The sequence below is a fragment of the Carcharodon carcharias genome, chromosome 21 (genome assembly GCF_017639515.1).
Source record: "Carcharodon carcharias isolate sCarCar2 chromosome 21, sCarCar2.pri, whole genome shotgun sequence".
NCBI classification, from domain to species: domain Eukaryota; kingdom Metazoa; phylum Chordata; class Chondrichthyes; order Lamniformes; family Lamnidae; genus Carcharodon; species Carcharodon carcharias.
Window position 1 is genome coordinate 82,240,603 of NC_054487.1, and position 23,091 is coordinate 82,263,693.

At 46.1% G+C, this 23,091-nt stretch overlaps 1 protein-coding gene across 2 annotated transcripts in view; it reads left to right on the forward strand.

Annotated features, from left to right (window-relative positions):
- The window catches only part of tspan9a (tetraspanin 9a), a 225,770-nt gene that overhangs the window by 190,286 nt on the left and 12,393 nt on the right, over positions 1–23,091 (forward strand). For both annotated transcript variants that reach the window (XM_041215914.1, XM_041215913.1), the window contains 3 exons: positions 3,107–3,298; positions 7,560–7,634; positions 19,195–19,296. In XM_041215914.1, the coding sequence (XP_041071848.1) occupies positions 3,107–3,298; positions 7,560–7,634; positions 19,195–19,296 (369 nt within the window). The remainder of the gene's footprint in view (positions 1–3,106; positions 3,299–7,559; positions 7,635–19,194; positions 19,297–23,091) is intronic.

Sequence of the window (23,091 nt, forward strand, 5' to 3'; positions counted from 1 at the left end):
GCATTTATCTTTTCATTTTCTGCTCGCTTCAGGTTATTGGTCCCAGTTAAATATTCACTGTCTCATTTATATATTCAGTGGCTGTAGGGTCATTGGAAGAATTGGAGCCCATTCAGCCCCTTCAGCTATTCCACCGTTCAGTTAGATCTGGTTTGATCTGTCTCCAACTCCGTTTATCCTTAACACGCTTAGCCAACAGAAATCTGTGTCTCCGTGCAGAAGTTTGGAATCGACCCACAGTCTGCACCATTTATTTCTGGTCGGGGGAGACAGTTCCAGTTCTATGTTTTCCAACCTGAGAGAAATGCTTAGAATTCTCTGCCTAATCTAATGTTCTTTAACCTTTAGGGTGCTTTGATGATACATAACCCTGAAATTAAACTTATTTAATATTGGGAAAAGTTAAAATGAAGTGAATGTGCAAATCGCAATGATGCTGTCAAACTCTTCGTCGGAATGGTAAAAATGATTACAATTTAAATATTCCGTAGCAGTGGAAAATAGTCACTGAAGGCAAAATGGTTCAAACAAATTTTACTTTATCCTTCCATGGGACGTGGGCATCGCTGGCAAGGCCCATCCCTAATTACTCTTGAGCTGGCTTGACAGGCCATTCCAGAGGACAGTCAAGAATCAACCACATTGCTGTGGGCACTGGAGTCACGTGTAGCCAGACCGGGTAAGGATGTCGCTTCGTGTTAAGGATAAGCGGAGTTGGATACAGATCAATCCTGAGCTAACTGAACGGTGGAATAGCTGGAGGGTCTGAATGGGCTCCAACTGTTCCAATTGCCCTACAGCCACTAAATATATAAACGAGATAGTGAATATTTAACTGGGACTAATAACCTGAAATGAGCGGAGGATGAAAAGGTAAATGCTAATTTAATGAGTTTTAGTTAAAATGGTCAAACATTTTAAAAACATTTAATGGACATCAGTGATCCAGGTGGATTTTTACAGCAATCAATGAGCGTTCCTGGTTACCATTACCAGATTTCAATTTCGGATTTATTTTGTGAGTTTAAATTCCACCAGCTGCTGTGATGGGATTTGAACTAGTATCCCCAGAGCATTGGCCTGAGCCTCTGGATTACTAGTCCACTGACATTACCACTACGCCACCATCTTCCCAAATTCAGTTTTTGAAAAGCGATTCATGCCTAAAATCCATTCTGTCATGTAATTTGTGTTAAAATCTTCATTTACCCAAGTTTCAATGAAAATAGCACACAGGTTTCACTCTGCAGAGGTTTGCTGGAATGTTGTTGTGGGGAGAGATTCCTGACTTCATTACTGTGTTGGTCCAAACACGGTCAAAAGAGTTGAAGTGCAGAGTTGGGGAGAGAGTGACTGCCCTTGACATCAAGGCAGCATTTGACCGAGTGTGGCATCAAGGAGCCCTAGCAAAACTGGAGTCAGTGGGAAGCAGGGAGAAAACTCTCTGCTGGTTGGAGTCATACCTAGCACAAAGAAAGATGGTCCTGGTTGTTGGAGATCAGTCATCTCAGCTCCAGGACATCACTGCAGGAGCTCCTCAGGATAGTGTCCTCGGCCCAATCATTTTTAGCTGCTTCACCAATGACCTTCCCTCCATCATAAGGTCAGAAGCGGGAATGTTCACTGATGATTGCACAATGTTTAGCATCATTCGCAACTCCTCAGATACTTAAGCAGTTCATGTCCATAGGCAGCAGGTCCTGGACAATGTCCAGGCTTGGGCTGATAAGTGGCAAGTAATATTCGTGCCACACAGGTGCCCGCGAATGACCACCTCCAACAGGAGAGAATCCAACCATCTCCCCTTGACATTCAATGGTATTACCATCACTCAATCCCCCCTCTATCAACATCCTGGGGTTTACAATTGACCAGAAACAGAACTGGACTAGCCATATAAATACTGTGGCTACAAGAGCAGATCAGAGGCTGGGAATTCTGCGATGAGTAACTCACCTCCTGACTCCCCAAAGCCAGTCCACTATTTACAATGCATAAGTAAGGAGTGTGATGGAATACTCTCCACTTGCCTGGATGAGTACAGCTCCAACAATACTGAATAAGTTCGACACCATCCAGGTCAAAGCAGTCCACTTGATTGGCACCCCATCCACGAACATTCACTCTCTCCACGAGATGCAGCAACTTGCAAGGCTCCTTCGACAACACCTTGCAAATCCAAGACCACTACCATCTAGAAGGACAAGAGCATCAGATGCATGGGGACACCACCACCTGGAAGTTCCCCTCCAAGTCACTCATCAGCCTGACTTGGAAATATATCGCCATTCCTTCACTGTCACTGGGTCAAAATCCTGAAACTCCCTCCCTAACTGCACTGTGGGTGTACCTACACCACATGGACTGCAGCGGTTCAAGGAGGCGGCTCACCACCACCTTTGTGAGGGCAATTAGGGATAAGCAACAAATGCAGACCCAGCCAGTGACATCCATATCCCGTGAAAGAAGTTAAAAAATTCCTGCTCTATCAATCTGTTTCATCTCTTTACCTCGCTTATGATAGTGTGTTGTCGTTTGCCTGACATTCATCCACTGGATCACCAGCATCAGGAGGTGTTGTGAGCGATGCTGCCTCTGAGGCTAGCTAAGCGTTCTGCGACACTTGCTCTCCCATTATTAACTGATCCGCTATGACGACTATCGCCAGCCGCGGCTCTGAGTCAGGGGGTTCGAGTCCCACACCTGGACCTGAGCACAGCAAACTCGGCTGATGCTCCAGTGCTGAGGGAGCACGGCACTATTAGAGTGAAACCGAGGCTCCGTCTGCCCCCTCAGGCAGACATAAAAGAGGTCCCCGACGGCTATAGCAGGGAGCTTTCCCCTGCTGACAACGCCAATATTGATCCCTCAATCAACATCACAAAAAAACAGGTTATCTCGTCATTATCACATTACCGTTTGTGGGAGCTTGCTGTGCACATTTGGCTGCTGTGTTTTCTACATTGTAACAGTGACCCCGGACATGGTTTGGGTGCTCGGGTGGTCATGAAAAGCTGCATACATTTTTTTTTATTTTCTTGTATTTGCTGAACAATCCAACATTATTCCTTCTGCATGTGATTTATTCTGACTTCTCTTCTTCTAGCTCTGTGGCTGTGGACTCCTGGGAGTGGGAATATGGCTGTCAGCAACACAGGGCAGCTTCGCCACCTTAGCGCCAAGCCTGCCTTCGCTCTCAGCTGCCAACCTGCTCATTGCCATTGGGACCATTGTGATGGTGGTTGGATTTCTGGGATGCCTTGGTGCCATCAAGGAAAGCAAGTGCCTCCTTTTAAGTGTGAGTGACTATTAATATCCTGTGCGTGGGACTGAGACAATATTTCATACCCACTGGTAATGTGTGTATTGTGTATAGAATTGTGGCTGACTCGTAGCGGAAGTACAAGTGCAGGATTGTGCACAGCATTCTTGCTGTTTGACATCGCACTCCTGCACACCTTTCCCAAGGACCTGACCTTTCACAGAGGTGATGCCTCCTCGACACAAGTGGAGCAAACCTTTTATGAATTATATTAATCTGTGAAAACCTGTGATCACAATTGTCATCAATAAACCTGGAAAGAACAGCGGGTGATAGAAGTCGCGGGTTTGGGAGGTGTTGTCCAAGGAGCCTTGGCAAAAAATGTGGGCAAGTGTGAAGTTATCCACTTTGGTAGGAAAAACAGAATGGCAGAGCATTATTTAAATGGTGATAGATTGGGAAATGTTGATGTACAAAGGGACCTGGGTGTCCTTGTACACCAATTACTGAAAGCCAGCATGCAGGTACAGCAAGCAGTTAGGAAGGCAAATGGTATGTTGACTTTCATTGCGAGAGGACTTGAGTACAGGAACAAGGATGTCTTACTGCAGCTGTACAGGGCTTTGGTGAGACCACACCTGGAGTATTGTGTGCAGTTTTGGTCTCCTTACCTAAGAAAGGATATACTTGCCATAGAGGGAGTGCAGCGAAGGTTCACAAACTGATCCCTGGGATGGCAGGATTGTCGTATGAGGAGAGATTGGGCCGACTAGGCCTGTATTCACTGGAGTTTAGAAGAATAAGAGGAGATCTCATTGAAACAGATAAAATTCTACCAGACATGGACAGACTGAATGTAGGGATGATGTTTCCTCTGGCTGGGGTTGGCCATTTAGGACTGAGATGAGGAGAAACTTCTTCACTCAAGGGGTGGTGAACCTGTGGAATTCTCTACTACAGACGCTGTGGAGGCCAAGTCACTGAATATATTTAAGAAGGAAATAGATTTCTGGACTCTAAAGGCGTGAAGGGGTATGAGGAGAGTATGTTGTTGAGGTAGAGGATCAGCAATGATCATATTGAATGGCAGAGCAGGCTTGAGGGGCTGAATGGCCTACTGTTGCTTCTATTTTCTATGTTTCTATGAGTTGCTGCAGTGCATCTTGTAGATGGTACATACTGCTGCCACTATGCGTTGGTAGTGGAGGGAGTGGATGTTGATGTTGGTGTGCAGGGTCCAAAGAGAGTGTTGGTTAGAACAAAACTGTAGTCTCACTTTAAGAGCATAAGAAACAGGAGCAGGAGTAGATCACACTGCCCCTCATGCCTGCTCTGCCAATCAATATGATCATGGCTGATCATCTACCTCAACACCACTTTCCCACCTGCTCCCCATTATCCCTTGAGAGACCAGAAATCTGTCTATCTCATCTTTAAATATATTCAGTGATGGAGCATCCACAACCCTCTGGGGTAGAGAATTCCAAAGATTCACAATCCTTTGAGTGAAGAAATTTCTCCTCATCTCAGTCCTAAATGTTCAGCCCCTTTAGCCTGAAACTTTGCCCCTATGTTCTAGATTCCCCGACCAGGGGAATCCTGGTACCCTATCAAGCCCCTTTTAATCTTGTCTGTTTCAATGAGATCACCTTTCATTCTTCTAAACTCCAGTGAAGATAGACCCAATTTACTCAGCATCTAGCCATAGGACAATCCCCTCATCCCAGGGACCAATTTAGTGAACCTTTTCTGTACCACCTCCAATGCAAGTGTGTCCTTTCTGAAATATGGAGACCAAAACTGTACACAGTATTCCAGATGTGGTCTCAGCAAAGCTCTGTAAAACTGTAACAAGAATATAAGTATCCTTGTACTCCAATCCCTTTGCAATAAAGGCCGACATGCCATGTGACTTCTGAATTACTTGCTGTACCTGCATGCTAATTTTTTGTGCTCCTTGTACAAACACACCCAAGGTCCCCTGAAGATCTACATTTACAAGTTTTTTTACCATTTTAAGAAAAATGCTGCTTTTCTATTCTTATGAGAAAAGTGAATAACCTCAGACTTCCTTCCATCTGCCATCCTGTTGTCCACTCACTTAACCTGTCTATGTCTCTTTGTCCTCTCTGTCCTCCTCACAGCTTACATTCCCACCCACCTTGTATCATCAGCAAACATAGATACATTACCCTCAGTCTCTTCATTTGTCATTAATATAGATTGTAAATAGCTGAGGCCCCAGCACTGATTCTTGCAGCGCTCCACCAGTTACAGTCTGCCAGCTTGAAAATGCCCCATTTAACCCTACTCTCTGCTCCCTGTCAGTTAACCAATCCTCTATCCATGCTAATATATTATCCCCAATTCCATAAGCCCTCATCTTGCGTATTAACCTTTTGTGTGACACCTTATCAAATGCCTTTTGAAAATCCAGGTATACTGCTTCCCCTTCATCTTACCCTACTAGTTAAAATTTGTAAAACCATGCTGAATTTGATCATGCTATGATTTTCTAAGTTCATTGTTTTAAGAATTCCTTAATAACAGATTATAGCATTTTCTCACTGCCAGGCTAACTGACCTGTAGTCCCTATTTTCCCGCTCCCCCTTTCTTAAACAGCATTTGCTAACTTTCAATCCACTGGGACTGCTCTACAATCCAGAAATTTTGAAAAATCATAGCTAGCACATCCACTATCTCTGTTAGAACCCTAGGCTGTAGGCCATCAAGTCCTGTGGGATTTGTCAACTTTCCGTCACAGAATCACAGAATTGTTACAATGCAGAAGGAGGCCATTCAGCCCATCATGTCTACATTGGCTCTCCGAATGAGCAATTTACTTAGTGCCATTCTCCCTCCTTCTCCCTGTAACCCTCCACATTCTTCCTTTTCAGGTAACAGTCTAATTCCCTTTTTGAATTCTTTGATTGAACCTGCCTCTGCCACACCCTCAGGCAATGCATTCCAAACCCTAACCACTTGCTGCGTAGAAGTGTTTTTCCTCACATCGCTTTTGCTTCTTTCGCAAATTAGTTTAAATCTGTGCCCTCTCGTTCTCGATCCTTAGGTTTCTTCAATACCTTTTCTCTGCAGGCATTAATTACTTTCCTCACATTTATCAACACCTCGTTTACCCTCTATTTCTGTTACGTAATTTGTGACTTCAATGAAACTTCCAACTTTGTACACTTTGCAACTCCCTTCCACATTCTGTTAATTTTTAAACAGAAAGTGGTTAACCGATGTTCAGTGAAGGCTTCTGTGATAATTGACCTTCTCTGTTATATTGAAAAGAAACCCAGTCCCACTAGCCTGTCCTCACAACTACAAGAGAACAGGATTATCTCAATGATTCTGTGCACCCTCACCAAAGCCTTGACAATCTGTAGCGGGGCCCCAAAACTGGACACAGTAACCTAAGTGTGTCCTAACTAATGCTTAGCGTTATCTCTCTGCTTGTGTGCTCTCTGCCCCTATTTATAAAACCTAGAGTCTATTTGCTATTTTTTTCTCTACTGGAAACCCTTACATTGCCTTTAAACCTGCTCTGTTTCTTCCCCATGACTCAGCGATCTGTAACATGATCCCAATATGGTAACGCATCCCTTATTCTATTTCTGACTCTACCCAGAGTCAGAAGCACTATGCGCAGTAAAACTATCCCTTTCTGAGGACGGACAATACGCTTCTCTCTCCCTACGGTTATCTTCTTGGAATGTAGGCATCCCTTGGCAAGACCAGCATTTATTGTCCGTCTCGAATTGCCCTTTTGAAGGTGGTGTGGAGCTGCCATTTTGAACCGCTGCGGTCCATGTGGTGTAGCTACACCCACATTTCTGTACGGAGCGGGGTTCCAGTGTTTTTAACCCAGCAACAATGAAGGAATGGAGATATCATTCCAGGTCAGGATGGTGACTTGGAGGGAAACTTGGGAGATGATGACCTCAGCATTTTTGCCTTTCACAGTGGGAGGTGCCGGTGTGAGTTGCTGCAGTGCATTCTGCTCCAGTACCGCCAAAAAGGAAATAAGTAGTCGTGCATCTCATTGCTGTTTCTGGGATCTTGCTGTGCACAGAAGTTTGCCCCTGAAATGACATTGACTGCACCTCATGAGTATGCCATTGATGTGGGGTGTTGTGAGACGGCCTATGAGATGCTGTGTGAATGCAGATGCTGTTTGTTCTTAATCTGTCTAAATATCAGCAAGGTGATTTGTGTTTTGGGAAGTGTTTGATTTACAGAATTCCCAATTCCTGGCTGGTTGAGTAAAGGGCCCTCTCCTTTCTGTTCCAGTTTTTCATTGTCCTGCTGGTCATTTTCTTCATGGAGCTGATACTCATCATCCTGTTCTTTGTGTACAGGACAGAGGTAAGTGTTTGGCCTTGTGACTTGTTGCCTTCTGATCATGGAGTAATTTGAATCCTGTTCACAAAACGGAAATATGCCATAGGTTTAACAGGAAAAGGGAACTTAACTCTACGGTGGACTCTTCATTAGAAGAGCTGCTATTTAGGATACAGCAAGTAAAAACTGAACCTCAGGTGTACTAACTGTAATACCAATATATGTGGAACACTATGCTAACCGCACTCTCTTCACGTGCAGTATAAATTTGTTGTTTTCCCCTTATATTGGTATTCTTGCAATGTCTTGATGAGTGCAAGACGAAAAGCTTTAACATGTCTCTTTTTTCAAAAATACTTACATAAAATGTATTAACTACAAAAATGGAATGAATTAACTGAACTCCCCACTAGATACACTAACTAGAGGTGTTGGTATATTGTCTATAACTACAAATGTTGGACATGCTAACTGAAAGAGTTTCTGATGCAGTTGTGTTGCCAGCACAGAGGTGTCACTAGAGGCCTGTTCCACAAAGAGCAGTCCCTCCTGAAGAGGCCAAAAAAGGAAGCTCCACAATGGAGAAAGCAGAGGTTGTCAAGACTTACCTTTGGGATTTGGTTATGCTCCCTGAGATGGTTGGTGTGTGGTAAAACCTTTAGCCAGGTTGAAATCAAGCCTGAAATGGCTGGCCATTATCTTGGAGACTTCTCCGTCACCTACAAGCCTGTCAAACACAGCAGGCCTGGCAGAGGTGCCACTGTCTCCTCATCCCTCTGAAGTAAACAGTTTACAATGGAAATGTTGTGTAAATAAAACCCGTTCCAGTTTAAAAACACTGCAAGGTTTATATGAACTGAAGCAGTTGGCTAAACCCACTTCTCATATCTTGTAAACCAACAGGCTTAGTTGCACTAACTGAAGAGTGAAATATACAGTTTTAGCCACTAGTCAACGGGTACCAAGACATTACTGCACCTGCCTGCTCTCCCCTCTCCATCACTTTCCTAAGTGTCCTGCCTCATTGAGGCAGCTGTGTGTGTGCCTTTGAATTTATGGTGTTGGTGAAGATCCAACACTGGAAACGTTACCCAGTGGCTCTTCAGGTGCTTTATATTTCCAGCATTCTACTATCACCTGTTGAAGTGTCAGCTGGGGCTCAGGAGGTGGCACTCTCATCTCTGAGCCAGAAGGGTTGTGGATATATCTAATTCATTACTCTGGTCATTTACATATTTACTGCTTCCCTCTTGGTTTAAAGAACCTCCACCCTCCCTCTCCTCCCTACTCTAAATTCCCACTCTCGCTTAATTCGCAATGTCATTCCATTTGGCAGATAGTCCCAACTCCGTGCCCCCTTCCCTTTGCAGACAGCCAATAGTCGACAAGTGGAGATGTTTCTGTAACCAACCCCTGGAACTCTGTTGTTTTGTCTGTGCTTCTGTCATCACGTATCTTACCATTGGCTAATGTTTTGTGTGAAATCAATGCAGAGTGACCTGTGAGCCAGTCAGATAGGCATTTGTGCCTACGATGTTACCGTGGTTTCTGCAAGAACCCCATAGTATTTACAAGCCACGTAAACATTTGAGTAAGGGGGCTGTGGAATTGGCGAACAAGTGTCTTACTTTGGCTGGGACAAAAATTCAAACCATTCATATAATTTGCAAAAAAAAAGAGTGCTGGGAAAAACCCAGCAGAGAAACAGTTAACGTTCAGAGTCCGATATGACTCTCCTACCTGCGAGCTTGGATTGTAACAGTTCGGTCAAAACTGGCGGAAAAGCACATCGACTTAAATACCTGTCAAAATGTAAATAGCTATAACATTTCCTTAAAGTATGTGTTTGTGCAGGAGCCAGTTGTTGGGTTCATACTGAAGCTATTTCAATCTGTCCCTGTAATCTGGATTTGCTCGAACTGATTCCATCTGATACAGCAGATGGTGGAGCCTAATCAGGTTCTAAAGAAGGATCACTCGCTCCTGTTAAAAGCCTCTGACCTTCTCCTCACTGCTATTACTAATCATACAAACCAGCTGGAACAAGCTGACCAACTGTTTAACTGTTGAGAAAGATCTTTCCTGCAGCGCCTTTCAAAACACAAATTTGGCTGGAACTTTAGTTCAAGGATTTCACTGGGATCAGCCCTAACTGTTAGAATAAACCTCCGTGTCTAATTCCCAAAGATTCCTTTGTTTGAAAATGGAGAGGCAACTTTGAGCAAATATGGGGAGATGGTGACGTAGTGGTAACATCCCTAGATGAGTAATCCAGGGGCCCCGGTTAATGCTCTGAGATGGCAGTTGGTGGAATTTAATTTTTTTTATTCATTCACGGGATGTGGGAGTCACTGGCTAGGCCAGCATTTATTGCCCAACCCTAATTCCCCTTGAGAAGGTGGTGGTGAACTGCTGCTTTGAACCGCTGCAGTCCGTGTGGGGTAGGTACACCCACAGTGCTGTTAGGGAGGGAGTTCCAGGATTTTGACCCAGTGACAGTGAAGGAACGGCGATATATTTCCAAGTCAGGATGGTGAGTGACTTGGAGGGGAATTTCCAGGTGGTGGTGTTCCCATCTATTTGCTGCCCTTGTCCTTCTAGATGGTAGGAGTCATGGGTTTGGAAAGTGCTGCTTGAGGAGCCTTGGTGAGTTGCTGCAGTGCATCTTGTAGATGGAACACCCTGCTGCTACTGTGCGTTGGTGGTGGAGGGAGTGAATGTTTGTCGATGAGGTGATAATTAAGTGGGCTGATTTGTCTCTGATGGTGTTGAGCTTCTTGAGTGTTATTGGAGCTGCACTCACCCAAGCAAGTGGTATTGTCACTGTATTAGTAATCCAGAGACCCAGGGAAATGCTCTGGGGACCCAGGTTGGAATCCTGCATTGGTGGAATTTGAATTTGATAGAAATCTGCAATTAAAAATCTAATGGTGACCATGAAACCATCCTCGGCTGCTGTAAAAACCTATCTGGTTCACCAGTGTCCTTTAGGGAAGGAAACCTGCCGTCCTTACCTGGTCTGGCCTACATGTGACTCCGGCAAAGTGGTGGACTCTTAACTGTCCCCTGAAATGGCCTAATTAGCCACTCAGTTGTAAAAAACCACTACAAAATCTCAAAAAGAGGAATGAAACCGGATGGACCACCTGGCATCGACATAGGCACCGGAAGCGATAACAGAAAACTCTGCCCTGTCAACCCTGCAAAGTCCTCCTGACCAACACCTGGCACCCAGTGCGGAGGGGGTGCTGGGAAGGAGGAGGACCTCCTCGTGAACCTGCTCCTGGGCTTGGCCAAGTTAGCCATTAACAGGTCCAGGCAGCGGGCGATCGAGCAGGTCGTCCCACCCGACTGTCTGCTCCTCTTCCACGGCTACGTTCGCGGCTGGGTATCCCTGGAGAGGGAGCACGCGATGTCTGCCAGCACTGTCGAGGCCTTCCATGCCCGGTGGGCAGTGCGGGGGTTGGGGTGTTTTCTTGACCCTCTTAATCACATCTTGATTTGATGTTTGTAAGCTTCCTTTAAACTTTGTCTTTGGTTTTACAGCTAACCTAACTTAGGGGCTGTGTTTACTTTATCCCTCATTTTGTTAATTTAGTTTAATTGTTTGACTCTGAAAGAGTTACCAACATCTGGGGGCTAGTGCCAAAATTTGGAGAGCTGTCTCACAGACTAGTCAAGCCACAGCCTGATATAGTCATCCTCGCAGATTCATACCTTACAGATAATGTCCCAGACACCATCCCTGGGTATGTCCTGTTCCACCGGCAGGACAGGCCCAGCAGAGGTGGTAGCACGGTGGTATACAGTTGGGTGGGAGTTGCTCTGGGAGTCCTCAACATCAACTCCGGACCCCACGAAGTCTCATGGCATCAGGTCAAACATGGACAGGGAAACCTCCTGCTGATTACCACGTACCGCCCTCCCTCAGCTGATGAATCAGTGCTGCTCTGTTGAACACCACACAGAGGGAGCACTGAGGGTGGCAAGGGTGCAGAATGTGCTCTGGGTGGGGGGCTTCAATGGCCATCGCCAAGAGTGGCTCGGTAGCACCACTACTGATCGAGCTGGCCGAGTCCTAAAGGACAAAGCTGCTAGACTGGGTCAGCGGCAGGTAGTGAGGGAATGAACAAGAGGGAAAAGCATACTTAACCTCACCCTCACCAACCTGCCTGCTGTAGATGTATCTGTCCATGACAGTATTGGTAGGAATGATCACCGCACGGTCATTGTAGAGACGAAGTCCTGCCTTCACATTGAGGATGCCCTCCATCACATTGTGTGGTACTAGCTCCTTGCTAAATGGGATAGATTTTGAACAGATCTAGCAACTCAAGACTGGGTATCCATGAGGCGCTGTGGGCCATCAGCAGCAGCAGAATTGTACTCAAACACAATCTGTAACCTCATGGCCCAGCATATCCCCCACTTTACCATTAACATCAAGCCAAGGGATCAACCCTTGTTCAATGAAGAGTGCAGGAGGGCATGCCAGGAGCAGCACCAGGCATACCTAAAAATGAGGTGTCAACCTGGTGAAGCTATAACACAGGACCACTTGCATGCCAAACAGTATAAGCAGCAAGTGATAGACAGAACTAAGTGATCCCACAACCAATGGATCAGATCTAAGCTCTGCAGTCCTGCCACATCCAGTTGTGAATGGTGGTGGACAATTAAACAACTCACTGGAGGAGGAGGCTCCACAAATACCCCTACCCTGCACATCAATGCAAAAAATAAGGCTGAAGCATTTGCCACAATCTTCAGCCAGAAGTGCCAAGTGGATGATCCATCTTGGCCTCTTCCGGAGGTCCCCAGCAGCACAGATGCCAGTCTTCAGCCAACTCTATCCACTCCATGTGAAATGGCTGAAGGCACTGGATACTGCAAAGGCTATGGGTCCTGACAATGTTCTGGCAGTAGTACTGAAGCCTTGTGCTCCAGAACTTGCCGCACCCCTAGCCAAGCTGTTCCAGGACAGCTACAACACTGGCATCTAAACGGCTCTGTGGAAAATTGCCCAGGTGTGTCCTATCCACAAAAAGCAGGACAAATCCAACCCAGCCAGTTACCACCCCATCAGTCTACTCTTGATCATCAGTAAAGTCACGGAAGGGGTCATCAACAGTGCTGTTTAGCAGCACTTGCTTAGCAATAACCTGCTCACTGACGCCCAGTTTGGGTTCCGCCAGGGCCACTCAGCTCCTGACCTTATTACAGCCTTGGTTCAAACATGGACAAAAGAGCTGAACTCCAGAGGTGAGGTGAGAGTGACTGTCCTTTGACATCAGAGCAGGCCCCTGGGACAGGCAGTCCGCAGCACCTGAAGGAGAGAGTGAGAGGAGGACCCTGAGGCAGGCAGTCAGCAGCACCTGAAGGAGAGAGTGAGAGGAGGGCCCTGAGGCAGGCAGTCCGCAGCACCTAGAGGATCTAGCATCTAGTCTATACTCAAGTCAGAGTAAGGATAAAATAAAATAAAAAGTCCATATTTTATTTAGTTAAGATATATCTGGGGAGCTCAGTCCAGCAATTTGCACATCCTGCGTTATGTGGGAAACTCTAAACGCTCCTGGCATCTGGATGACCATGTGTGCAGGAAGTACCTCCGATTGGAGAAACTCGAGCTCCGGACTTGGGAGCTTGAGGCTGACAGGTTCGTGGATAGCACATTTCAGGACGTGGTCACCCCTTGCAGGTTAAGCAAGTGCAAGCAGAGAGGGAATGAGTGACTGCCAGACAGAAGAAGGGGACCAGGCAGGTAGTGAGGGAATCCCCCAAGTGAGCTTGCTCGCAAACTTGTTTCTCGCCCTTGGTAAACGGTGAGAGTGATGGTTTCTCTGTGGAGGCCAGCCAGAGCCAAGGCCCTGTCACTGTGGGTGGTCCGGCCACTCAGTGGGGTGAAGAAGTGTGAAAGGGCAATAGTGGTAGGGGACTCGTTAGTGAGGGAGTAGACAGGTGCTTCTACAGCCATAGACGTGACTACAGGATGATATGTTGTCTCCTGGGTGTCAGGGTCAAGGATGTTACAGAACGGCTGCAGGACATCCTGAAGGGGGAGGGTGAACAGCCAGAGGTTGTGGTCCATGTTGGGACCAATGACATAGGGAAAAGAGAAATGAGGTCCTGCAAGCAGACTTTAGGGAGTTAGGTAGGAAATTGAAAAGCAGGACTTCAAAGATAGTAATCTCCAGATTACTCCCAGTGCCACGCAGTAGTGAGTATAGGAACAGAAGGATAGAGCAGATTAATGCGTGGCTGGAGAGCTGGTGCAGGGGAGAGGGCTTTAGATTCCTGGGCAATGGGACGGTTTCTGGGGGAGGTGGGACCTGTACAAGTTGGACAGGTTACATCTGACCTGGAACGGGACCAACATCCTCAAGTTTACTAATGCTGTTGGGGCGGAGTTAAACTAAATTGGAAGGGGGGTGGGATCCTGAAAAGTAGTTCAGAGGGGAGAGAAGCTGAGATGGAATTAGAAGTTAAAATGCTAGTAAGTGAGTCTGGAAGGCAGAGAAAACATAGGCCAGATAAGAAAGAAGTGAGTCTAGCAAGGCTAAATGGAATATATTTTAATGCAAGGAGCCTGAGGAAGAAAACAGATGAGCTGCGGGCATAGATAGCTTTGTGGGAGAATGATATCATAGCTATGGCCGAACTTGGTTAAAAGAAGGGCAGGATTGGCAGCTCAGCATTCCTGGTTATAGGGTATTCAGACAAGATAGAGGAGGGGGAGTTGCAATATTGATCAAGGAATCAATTATAGCAGTGAGGAGGGTGATATCTTGGAAGGATCATCAACTGAAGCCATTTGGGTAGAAGTAAAAAACTCAACAGAGGCAAGCACACTGTTGGGTGTGTACTATAGGTCCCCAAATTGCATCCAGGAGAACTATTTTAGCTAGTATGTAGGAAGCCCAACAAGAGAGGGAGCAGTTCTGGACCTAATATTCGGAAATGAGCCCAGGCAGGTGGAAGGCGTATCAGTAGGGGAGCATTTTGGAGATAGTGACCATAACTCAGTTAGAATTAGGATAGTTATGGAAAAGGATAAGGTTGCACCAGGAATAAAAGTTCTAAACTGGGGAAAGGCTAATTTTACTCAGATGAGATGTGATTTGGCAGAAGTGGACTGGGAGCAGCTACTTGCAGATAAAACTGTGTCAGGCATTCAAGGAGGAAATAGTAAGAGTACAGGGCAAATACGTTCCCATAAAGACAAAACGGGGGACCAAGTCCAGAGAACCCTGGATGTCAAGGGACATAAAGGTTGGGATTAAGAAAAAAAGGGAAGCTTATGGCAGATACCAAGGGCTCAACACGGCAGAGTCCTTAGAGGAGTATATAAAGTGCAGAGGGGGACTTAAAAAGAAAACTAGGAAAGTTAAGAGAGTGCATGAGAAAGCATTGGTGGGTAGAATAAAGGAAAACCCAAAGGGGTTTTTAAAATATATAGAGAGCAAGAGAATAACCAGGGAAAGAGTAGAGTCAACTAGGGACTGTAGAGGTTATGTGTGTGTGGACCCAGAAGACATCGATGCAACCCTCAATGAATAATTTGTGTTGGTCTTCACAATAGAAAAGGACAACGCAATTATAGACATCAGGGTGGAGGACTGATATTAGAGGAAACTAACATAGAGAGAGGAGGTACGGGGTTTAGTGCCCTTAAAAGTGGATAAATGGATGAGATATATCCCAGGCTGTTGAGGGAGGCAAGGGAAGAGATATCAGGGGCCCTGGCAGTAATTTTCAAATCCCCTCTGGCCACAGGTGAGGTGCCAGAGGACTGGAGGACTGCTAACATTGTCCCATTATTAAAAAAGGGAGGAAGGGATAGACCAGGAAATTATAGGCCAGTCAGTGTAACCTCGGTGATGGAGAAGTTGCTAGAAAGAATTCTGAGGGACAGAATATATCTGCACTTAGAGAGACACGGATTAATCAGAGATAGTTAGCATGGATTTGTTAAGGGAAGGTCGTGTTTGACAAATATGATCGAATTCTTTTAGGAGGTAGCCAGGATGAGGGTAATGCATTTGATGTGATCTGCATGGACTTTAGCAAGGCTTTTGATAAGGTCCCTTATGGCAGACTGGTCAAGAAAGTAAGAGCCCATGGGATCCAAGGCAAAGTGGCACGTTGGATCCAAAATTGGCTGAGGGGCGGGAAGCAGAGGATGATGGTAGAGGGATGTTCTTGTAACTGGAAGTCTGCTTTCATTGGGGTTCCACAGGGCTCAATGCTGGGGCCCTTGCTGTTTGTGGTGTACATGAATGATTTGGACTTAAATGTAGGGGGTATGATCAAGAAGTTCACGGATGATACGAAAATTGGTAGGGTGGTAAATAGTGAGGAGGATAGCCGTAAACTGCAGGAGGATATCAATGGACTGGTCAGGTGGGCAGAGCAGTGGCAAATGAAATGCAAGCCGGAAAAGTGCACTTGGGGATGGCTAACAAAGCAAGGGATTACACTATGGATGGTAGGACCCTGGAAAGTACTGAAGATCAGAGGGACCTTGGTGTGCATATCCATAGACCCCTGAAGGTACCAGGACAGGTAGATAAAGTGGTTAAGAAGGCATATGGGATACTTGCCTTTATTAGCTGAGGCATAGAATACAAGAGCAGGGAGGTTAGGCTGGAACTGTATGAAGTGCGAGTTAGGCCACAACTGGAGTAGTGTGTGCAGTTCTGGTCAGCACATTATAGGAAGGATGTGATTGCACTGGAGAGGGTGCAGAGGAGATTTACCAGGATGCTGCCTGGGCTGGAGGGTCTGAGCTACGAGAAAAGATTGGATAGGCTGGGGTTGTTTTCCTTGGAGCAACGAAGGTTGAGAGGGGGCCTGATACAGGTGCATTGATAGGGTGGATAGGAAGGCACTTTTTCTATTAGTAGAGGGGTTAATAACCAGGGGGCATAGATTTAAGGTAAGAGGTAGAAGGCTAAGAGGGGAGTTGAGGAGAAATTTTTTTCATCCAGAGGGTGTTGGGAGCCTAGAACTCACTGCCTGAAAGGGTGGTTGAGTCAGAAATTCTCATAACATTTAAGAAGTATTTAGATATTCACTTGCGTTGCCATAACCTCCAGGGCTATGGGCTAAGCAGTGGAAAATGGGATTAGTGCAGTCAGATCTTTGTTGACCGGTGTAGACATGATGGGCAGAATGGCCTCCTTCGGTGCTGTAGACATATATGAGTCTATCAAGGCCACACTTGACCAAGTGTGGCATCAAGGAGCCCTAGCCAAACTGGAGTCAGTGGGAATCAGGGGAAACTTTGCACTGGTTGGAGTAACACCTAGCACAAAAGAAGATGGTTGTGGTTGTTGGAGGTCAGTCATCTCAGCACCAGGACAGTGGCAAGTAACATTCACACCACACAAGTGCCAAGCAATGACCACCTCCAGCAAGAGAGAATCCAACCTCCACCACTTGACTTTCAATGACATCACTGCATCCCCACTATCAACATCCTGGGCGTTACCATTGATCAGAAACTGAACTGGACTGGCCATATAAATATTGTGGCTACAAGAGCAGGTCAGAGGCTAGGAGTCCTGCGGCGAGTCACTCACCTCCTGACTCCCCAAAGCCTGATCACCAATTACAAGGCACAAGTCAGGAGTGTGATGGAATACTCCCTACTTGCCTGGCTGATTGCAGCTCCCACAACACTCAGAAAGCTTCATACCATCGAGGACAAAGTAGCCCGCTTGATTGGCACCACATCCACAAACATTCACTTCCTCCACCACCAATGCACGGTGGCAGCAGTGTGTACCATCTACAAGATGCACTGCAGGAATTCATCAAGGCTCCTTAGACAGCACCTTCCAAACCCACGACCATTACCACCTAGATAGTGACATGGACTCATAGACATCTTCCTGACTGAACAGGCTTGAATTCCCCGGTAAAAGCAAAATACTGCAGATGCTGGAAATTTGAAACAAGAACAAAAATTGCTGGAAAATCTCAGCAGCTCTGACAGCATCTGTGGAGAGAAGGACAGAGCTAACATTTCGAGTCCTTGTGACTCTTCTTCAGTTGAGTGCACTGAAGAAATGTCATAAGGACTCAAAATGTTAACTCTGACTTTCTCTCCACAGATGCTGTCAGACCTGCTGAGTTTTTCCAGCAACTTTTGCTTTTGTTTTTGTTTTGAATTCCCCATGCCTGTGCTGCTCCAATCTTCTCTCACATATCATTAATCAGCCTCAGGCAGATTCTCACCACATGACTGGACACATCTCTCCATCCTGAATTAAAACCAAAGAATCAGAGGTATGGCTAAATTAAAGAGGTTATTCGAAGGAAAGCTCATTTAGCGGTGACACTTTGACACTGCTGATCAATAATTGATCACTAAGGAAACCAGACCTGAAGCTTGTTGCTGTCTAAAGACTCTTGGGACAAGTCTAATTGATGGCAAGTCTGGCCATAAGGGAAAAGGAAAGTTCAATTAACATTTGATCCTGGCCCCACACTTGTTTCTTAAGACACTGGGCAACAAACCGATAGCTGTATTTTAAATTATTCTTTAAGTGTATTGCATTCGATACCAGGAAATACCTCTCAAATGTGCTAGATTTAAAAAAGTTAATCTCATTACAACCTCCCCTCAACATGGCACTCTCCCCTTATTACGGAACCTTCCCCTTTTACAGCACCCTCCCTTCGTTACGGCATGCTCCCTTCATTACGGCTCCCTCCCCTCATTACGGCACCCTCCCCTCATTACGGCACCCTCCCCTCATTACGGCACCCTCCCCTCATTACGGCACCTTCCCCTCATTATGGCATCCTCCCCACATTAAGGCACCCCCTCTTCATTACTGCACCCTCCTCATTACTGCACCCTCCCCACATTATGGCACTCTTCCTTCATTATGGAAATCTACCCTCGTTACCACACAGCCACCTCCTAATGACAATCTCCCTTCGCTACAGCACTCTCTCTTTGTTACGGTACTTTCCTTTCATTACAGCACTCTCCCCTCATTACGGCACCCTCCCCTTTGTTGCAGTCCCATCAGTTAATTGTAGGCCAGTTGATTCAGTCTGTTGTATAATGCAGCTATGTGGTATCAAAATTTCTTGTGGAGATATCAGGGATTCAGCTGGCAATAAAAGCAAAGGTTGACTAGACCAGTGATGAGATTTCATGTTGATAGCAATTTGAAACACTCGCAATTTGGAACAAATTCATTTAGCTTTGCTCCTACCCTGAGATTAGGAAGATCTTTAAGTAGCTGTATGGATATAGAATGGGCCTAGAGTGTTCTAGATCCCATCTCCACTGAGGCATCCACCCCAGTAAATCCAATCGTAATAAAGTCCCAAAGGGTCTGGATATGACAATGGTGCAGATTTAATTTACATAGATTTCATTTTGATTTTGTTTCAAATTCCGTGTTTCTGGAGAATTGCACTCAATGCAGTGATTCCCATAATGAGATGCTAATGATAACCTGGTTAGTGAGGAAGGCTGTGTGTGCATGGAAGTGAATGTATTAATTCTGGAGGAATGAATTCTGCCTTGCTTCTGTCTGAAATACAGACTCTTGTTTTCTAACAGGTTGGAGAGTATGCACGGGAGGATCTAAAGATGGGACTGAGATTATATGGATCAGAGGGGAACGTTGGCCTGACTAATGCATGGAACATCATTCAGACAGAAGTATGTATCAGTTTGCAGTGAAAGAGTTTCTTGGATCTGGCTCTCTAATATCTTCATCCTGCTGACTCTTCACACACCCTTGCCCATACCTGACCTTGACTCCTTAACCTGGTGCATAATGCCCAAGAAAATGTCAGATTTTTACATTAAAGTGCAGTTTCTGATCCATTTTAAACAGTTTTACATTTCACATTTAATAGATTTTGTATCTAGTCAAAGAAAAAGTGACATTTAGATTTTAACAGAACAACCAGACTATCATCTTCCTGCAGTCAGTCCCCCCCGCTGAGTCTGTGACTTTACAAAGCCTGCCCAAATCCACTCCCCTCCCTCCCTCTGTCCCTCTCACTCACACACTCACTCTCTCTCACACACACACACACACACACACACCCTCACCCAGCCTCTGACACACACACACATACCCTCACCCAGCCTCTGACACACACACACACATACCCTCACACATACAGACACATACACCTTCACTCTCTCTCACACACACATACACACACCCCCTCACCCAGCCTCTGACACACATACACACACACACACACATACCCTCACACATACAGACACATACACCTTCACACTCTCTCTCACACACACACACACACCCTCACCCAGCCTCTGACACACACACACACATACCCTCACCCAGCCTCTGACACACATACACACACACACACACATACCCTCACACATATAGACAACATACCTTCACTCTCTCTCACACACGGACCCACACACACACACACCCTCACCCAGCCTCTGACACACACATACATACCCTCACACATACAGACACATACACCTTCACTCTCTCTCACACACGGACCCACACACACACACCCTCACCCAGCCTCTGACACACACACACATACCCTCACACATACAGACACATACGCCTTCACTCTCTCTCACACACGGACCCACGCACACACACACCCTCACCCAGCCTCTGACACACACACACATACCCTCACACATACAGACACATACACCTTCACTCTCTCTCACACACGGACCCACACACACACACCCTCACCCAGCCTCTGACACACACATACATACCCTCACACATACAGACACATACACCTTCACTCTCTCTCACACACGGACCCACACACACACACCCTCACCCAGCCTCTGACACACACACACATACCCTCACACATACAGACACATACACCTTCACTCTCTCTCACACACGGACCCACACACACACACCCTCACCCAGCCTCTGACACACACACACATACCCTCACACATACAGACACATACACCTTCACTCTCTCTCACACACGGACCCACACACAGTGTTATGATGTGGCAGGTTATGAGTGCAGGAAGACCAAATCCACAAGGGGAGCTTGGCCACGCTATCACAATGGTTTTGCAATTTGTATTTATTATGAGAAGATTTGTGCACTGAATTCAGAAGTAATGAGTCCACTAACACCTTTAGAGATTTTCAAAAACTAAATTAAGACACTTATTAATAAAAGAAAATATTTCAAGCACATACATAAGATTACAGTTATTTAATACTATAACAAGTCCAAAAATTTCTAATTAACCTGACTCCCAACTACCTACCTTTTTTAAGGCAACAGTCCAAAATAGATTTTAAATTTAAACAATCAAGCCAGCAAGTTTACCACAGCACCTACTCGACAGTGGAATTCCAAAGGCTTTCCTCCACCCTTGGTTACTAGACATAGCAGACTTCCACAAACGTGGCTGGAGGCTTCCCAAGGCTGTTTTACATGGAACTCTTAGATCTTACATGGCCCCCAACATAGCTTTCCATTCGCTTTATATGTGTTTATTTCTTTAATCTATAAATTCCAATGTTCTATATGTCTTTGGAAACTTACTTTTCCCATAATATAAAAATCTTTTGTGTTGCCAATATGGTCAGTACCTTTGGGAAAAATAAACACATTGCTTGTCCTTGCTTACCTTGTTAGCTATAAACATCCTATTATCCCTTTGAAACCCAAACAACTCTTCACTTATCTAAAAATGCAAATTCCCTTCACACCCTACATGCTGCCATCATCCATGTTTACTCATTAGCATTTCAAATGCCTTTGCCCCAAAATTCTTTTGATAATTTCAAGTTTGCCATCTATCTGACTTTAATTCCATTAAATCAAACAGACAGAACCATCTACACTACATTCATAAACCTACTTTACAATAAAAAACAACATATTGAAAAATATGTCAGTTTCATGACAAATGCTGCACACAGACAACCACATACATATACTCTCCCATTCACCTCTTTACCTCTCTTGCTCTATTTTGGCCACTCTCTCTCAGCATCTCTCCCCCTCCCCTCTGTCCTCCCACTATTCAGTACCATTGCAGTAAAGTCTCTGTGTCTCTCACTCTGTATCTCTTTCTCTCTGTCTCTCTGCCAGCCTCTCGCTCCCTCTGCCAGCCTCTCGCTCCCTCTGCCAGCCTCTCGCTCCCTCTGCCAGCCTCTCGCTCCCTCTGCCAGCCTCTCGCTCCCTCTGCCAGTCTCTCCTGAGCAGTCTCTCTCTGACAGAGAGAGAGAAAAACGGGCAAAAAGAGAGAGAGAGAGACTGACAGAGAGAGAGAGAGAGAGACTGGCCCAGTCTCTCTCTCTCTCTCTGCTAGTCTCTCTCTCTCTCTCTGCCAGTCTCTCTCTCTTTGTCAGTCTCTCTCTGGGCCAGTCTTTCTCTCTCTCTCTCTCTCTCTCTGTCAGTCTCTCTCTCGCTCTCTGTCAGTCTCTCTCTCGCTCTCTGTCAGTCTCTCTCTCTCTTGTCTCTCTCTGTCAGTCTCTCTCTCCCTCTGTGTCAGTCTCTCTCTCTCTGTCAGTCTCCCTCTCTGTCAGTCTCTCTGTGCGATATATTTCCGCTGGGTCTTTGTCTGCCTCTCCCTGTCTTTTTTTCATTAATGGGATGGGGGCTTTGCTGGCTGGGCCAGCATTTATTGCCCATCCCTAATTGCCCCTTGAGAAGGTGATGGTGAGCTGCCTCCTTGAACCGCTGCAGTCCATGTGGTGTAGGTACACCCACAGTGCTGTTAGGGAGGGAGTTCCAGGATTTTGACACAACGACAGTGAAGGAATGGCAACATATTTCCGCTGGGTCTTTGTCTCTCTGTCCGCCCCCCTTTCTCCCTCTGTCCCCCTCTCTCCGTCTACCTCTATCTCTCTCTCTGACTGTCTATCTCCCTCCCTCTCGGTCTGCCCATCTCTTCTAGTCTGCCTCTCTCTTTCTCTCTCTCTCTGCCTCTCCCTCTCTCTCTGCCTCTCTCTCCATCTCTGTCCACCTCTCTCTCTCCCTCTCTGTCTTACGCTCTCTCTGTCTCTATCTGCCTCTCTTTCTCTGCCGCTGTCTGCCTCTCTCTGTCTGCCGCTCTCTCTCTCTCTTTGTCTTCCCCTCGCACCGTCTTCCCGTCTCTCTCTCTCTCTCTCTCTGCCTGTCTCTGCCCCTGTCTGCCTCTCTCTCTCTGTCTGCCAGTCACTCTCTCTCTGTCAGTCTCTCTCTCTGTCTCTCTCTGACAGGGAGAGAGACACAGGCCCAGAGAGAGACTGACAGAAAGAGAGGGAGAGTGGCAGAGACAGAGAGACTGGCTCAGCCTCTCCCTCTCTCTCTCTTTGCCTGCCTCTCTCTCTCTCTCTCTCTCTCTACCTGCCTCTCTCTCTCTCTCTCTTTGCCTGCCTCTCTCTTTCTGCCTGCCTCTCTCTCTCTCTCTCTACCTGCCTCTCTCTCTCTTTCTGCTCCCTTTCTCTCTGTCTGCCCCCTCTCTCTCTGT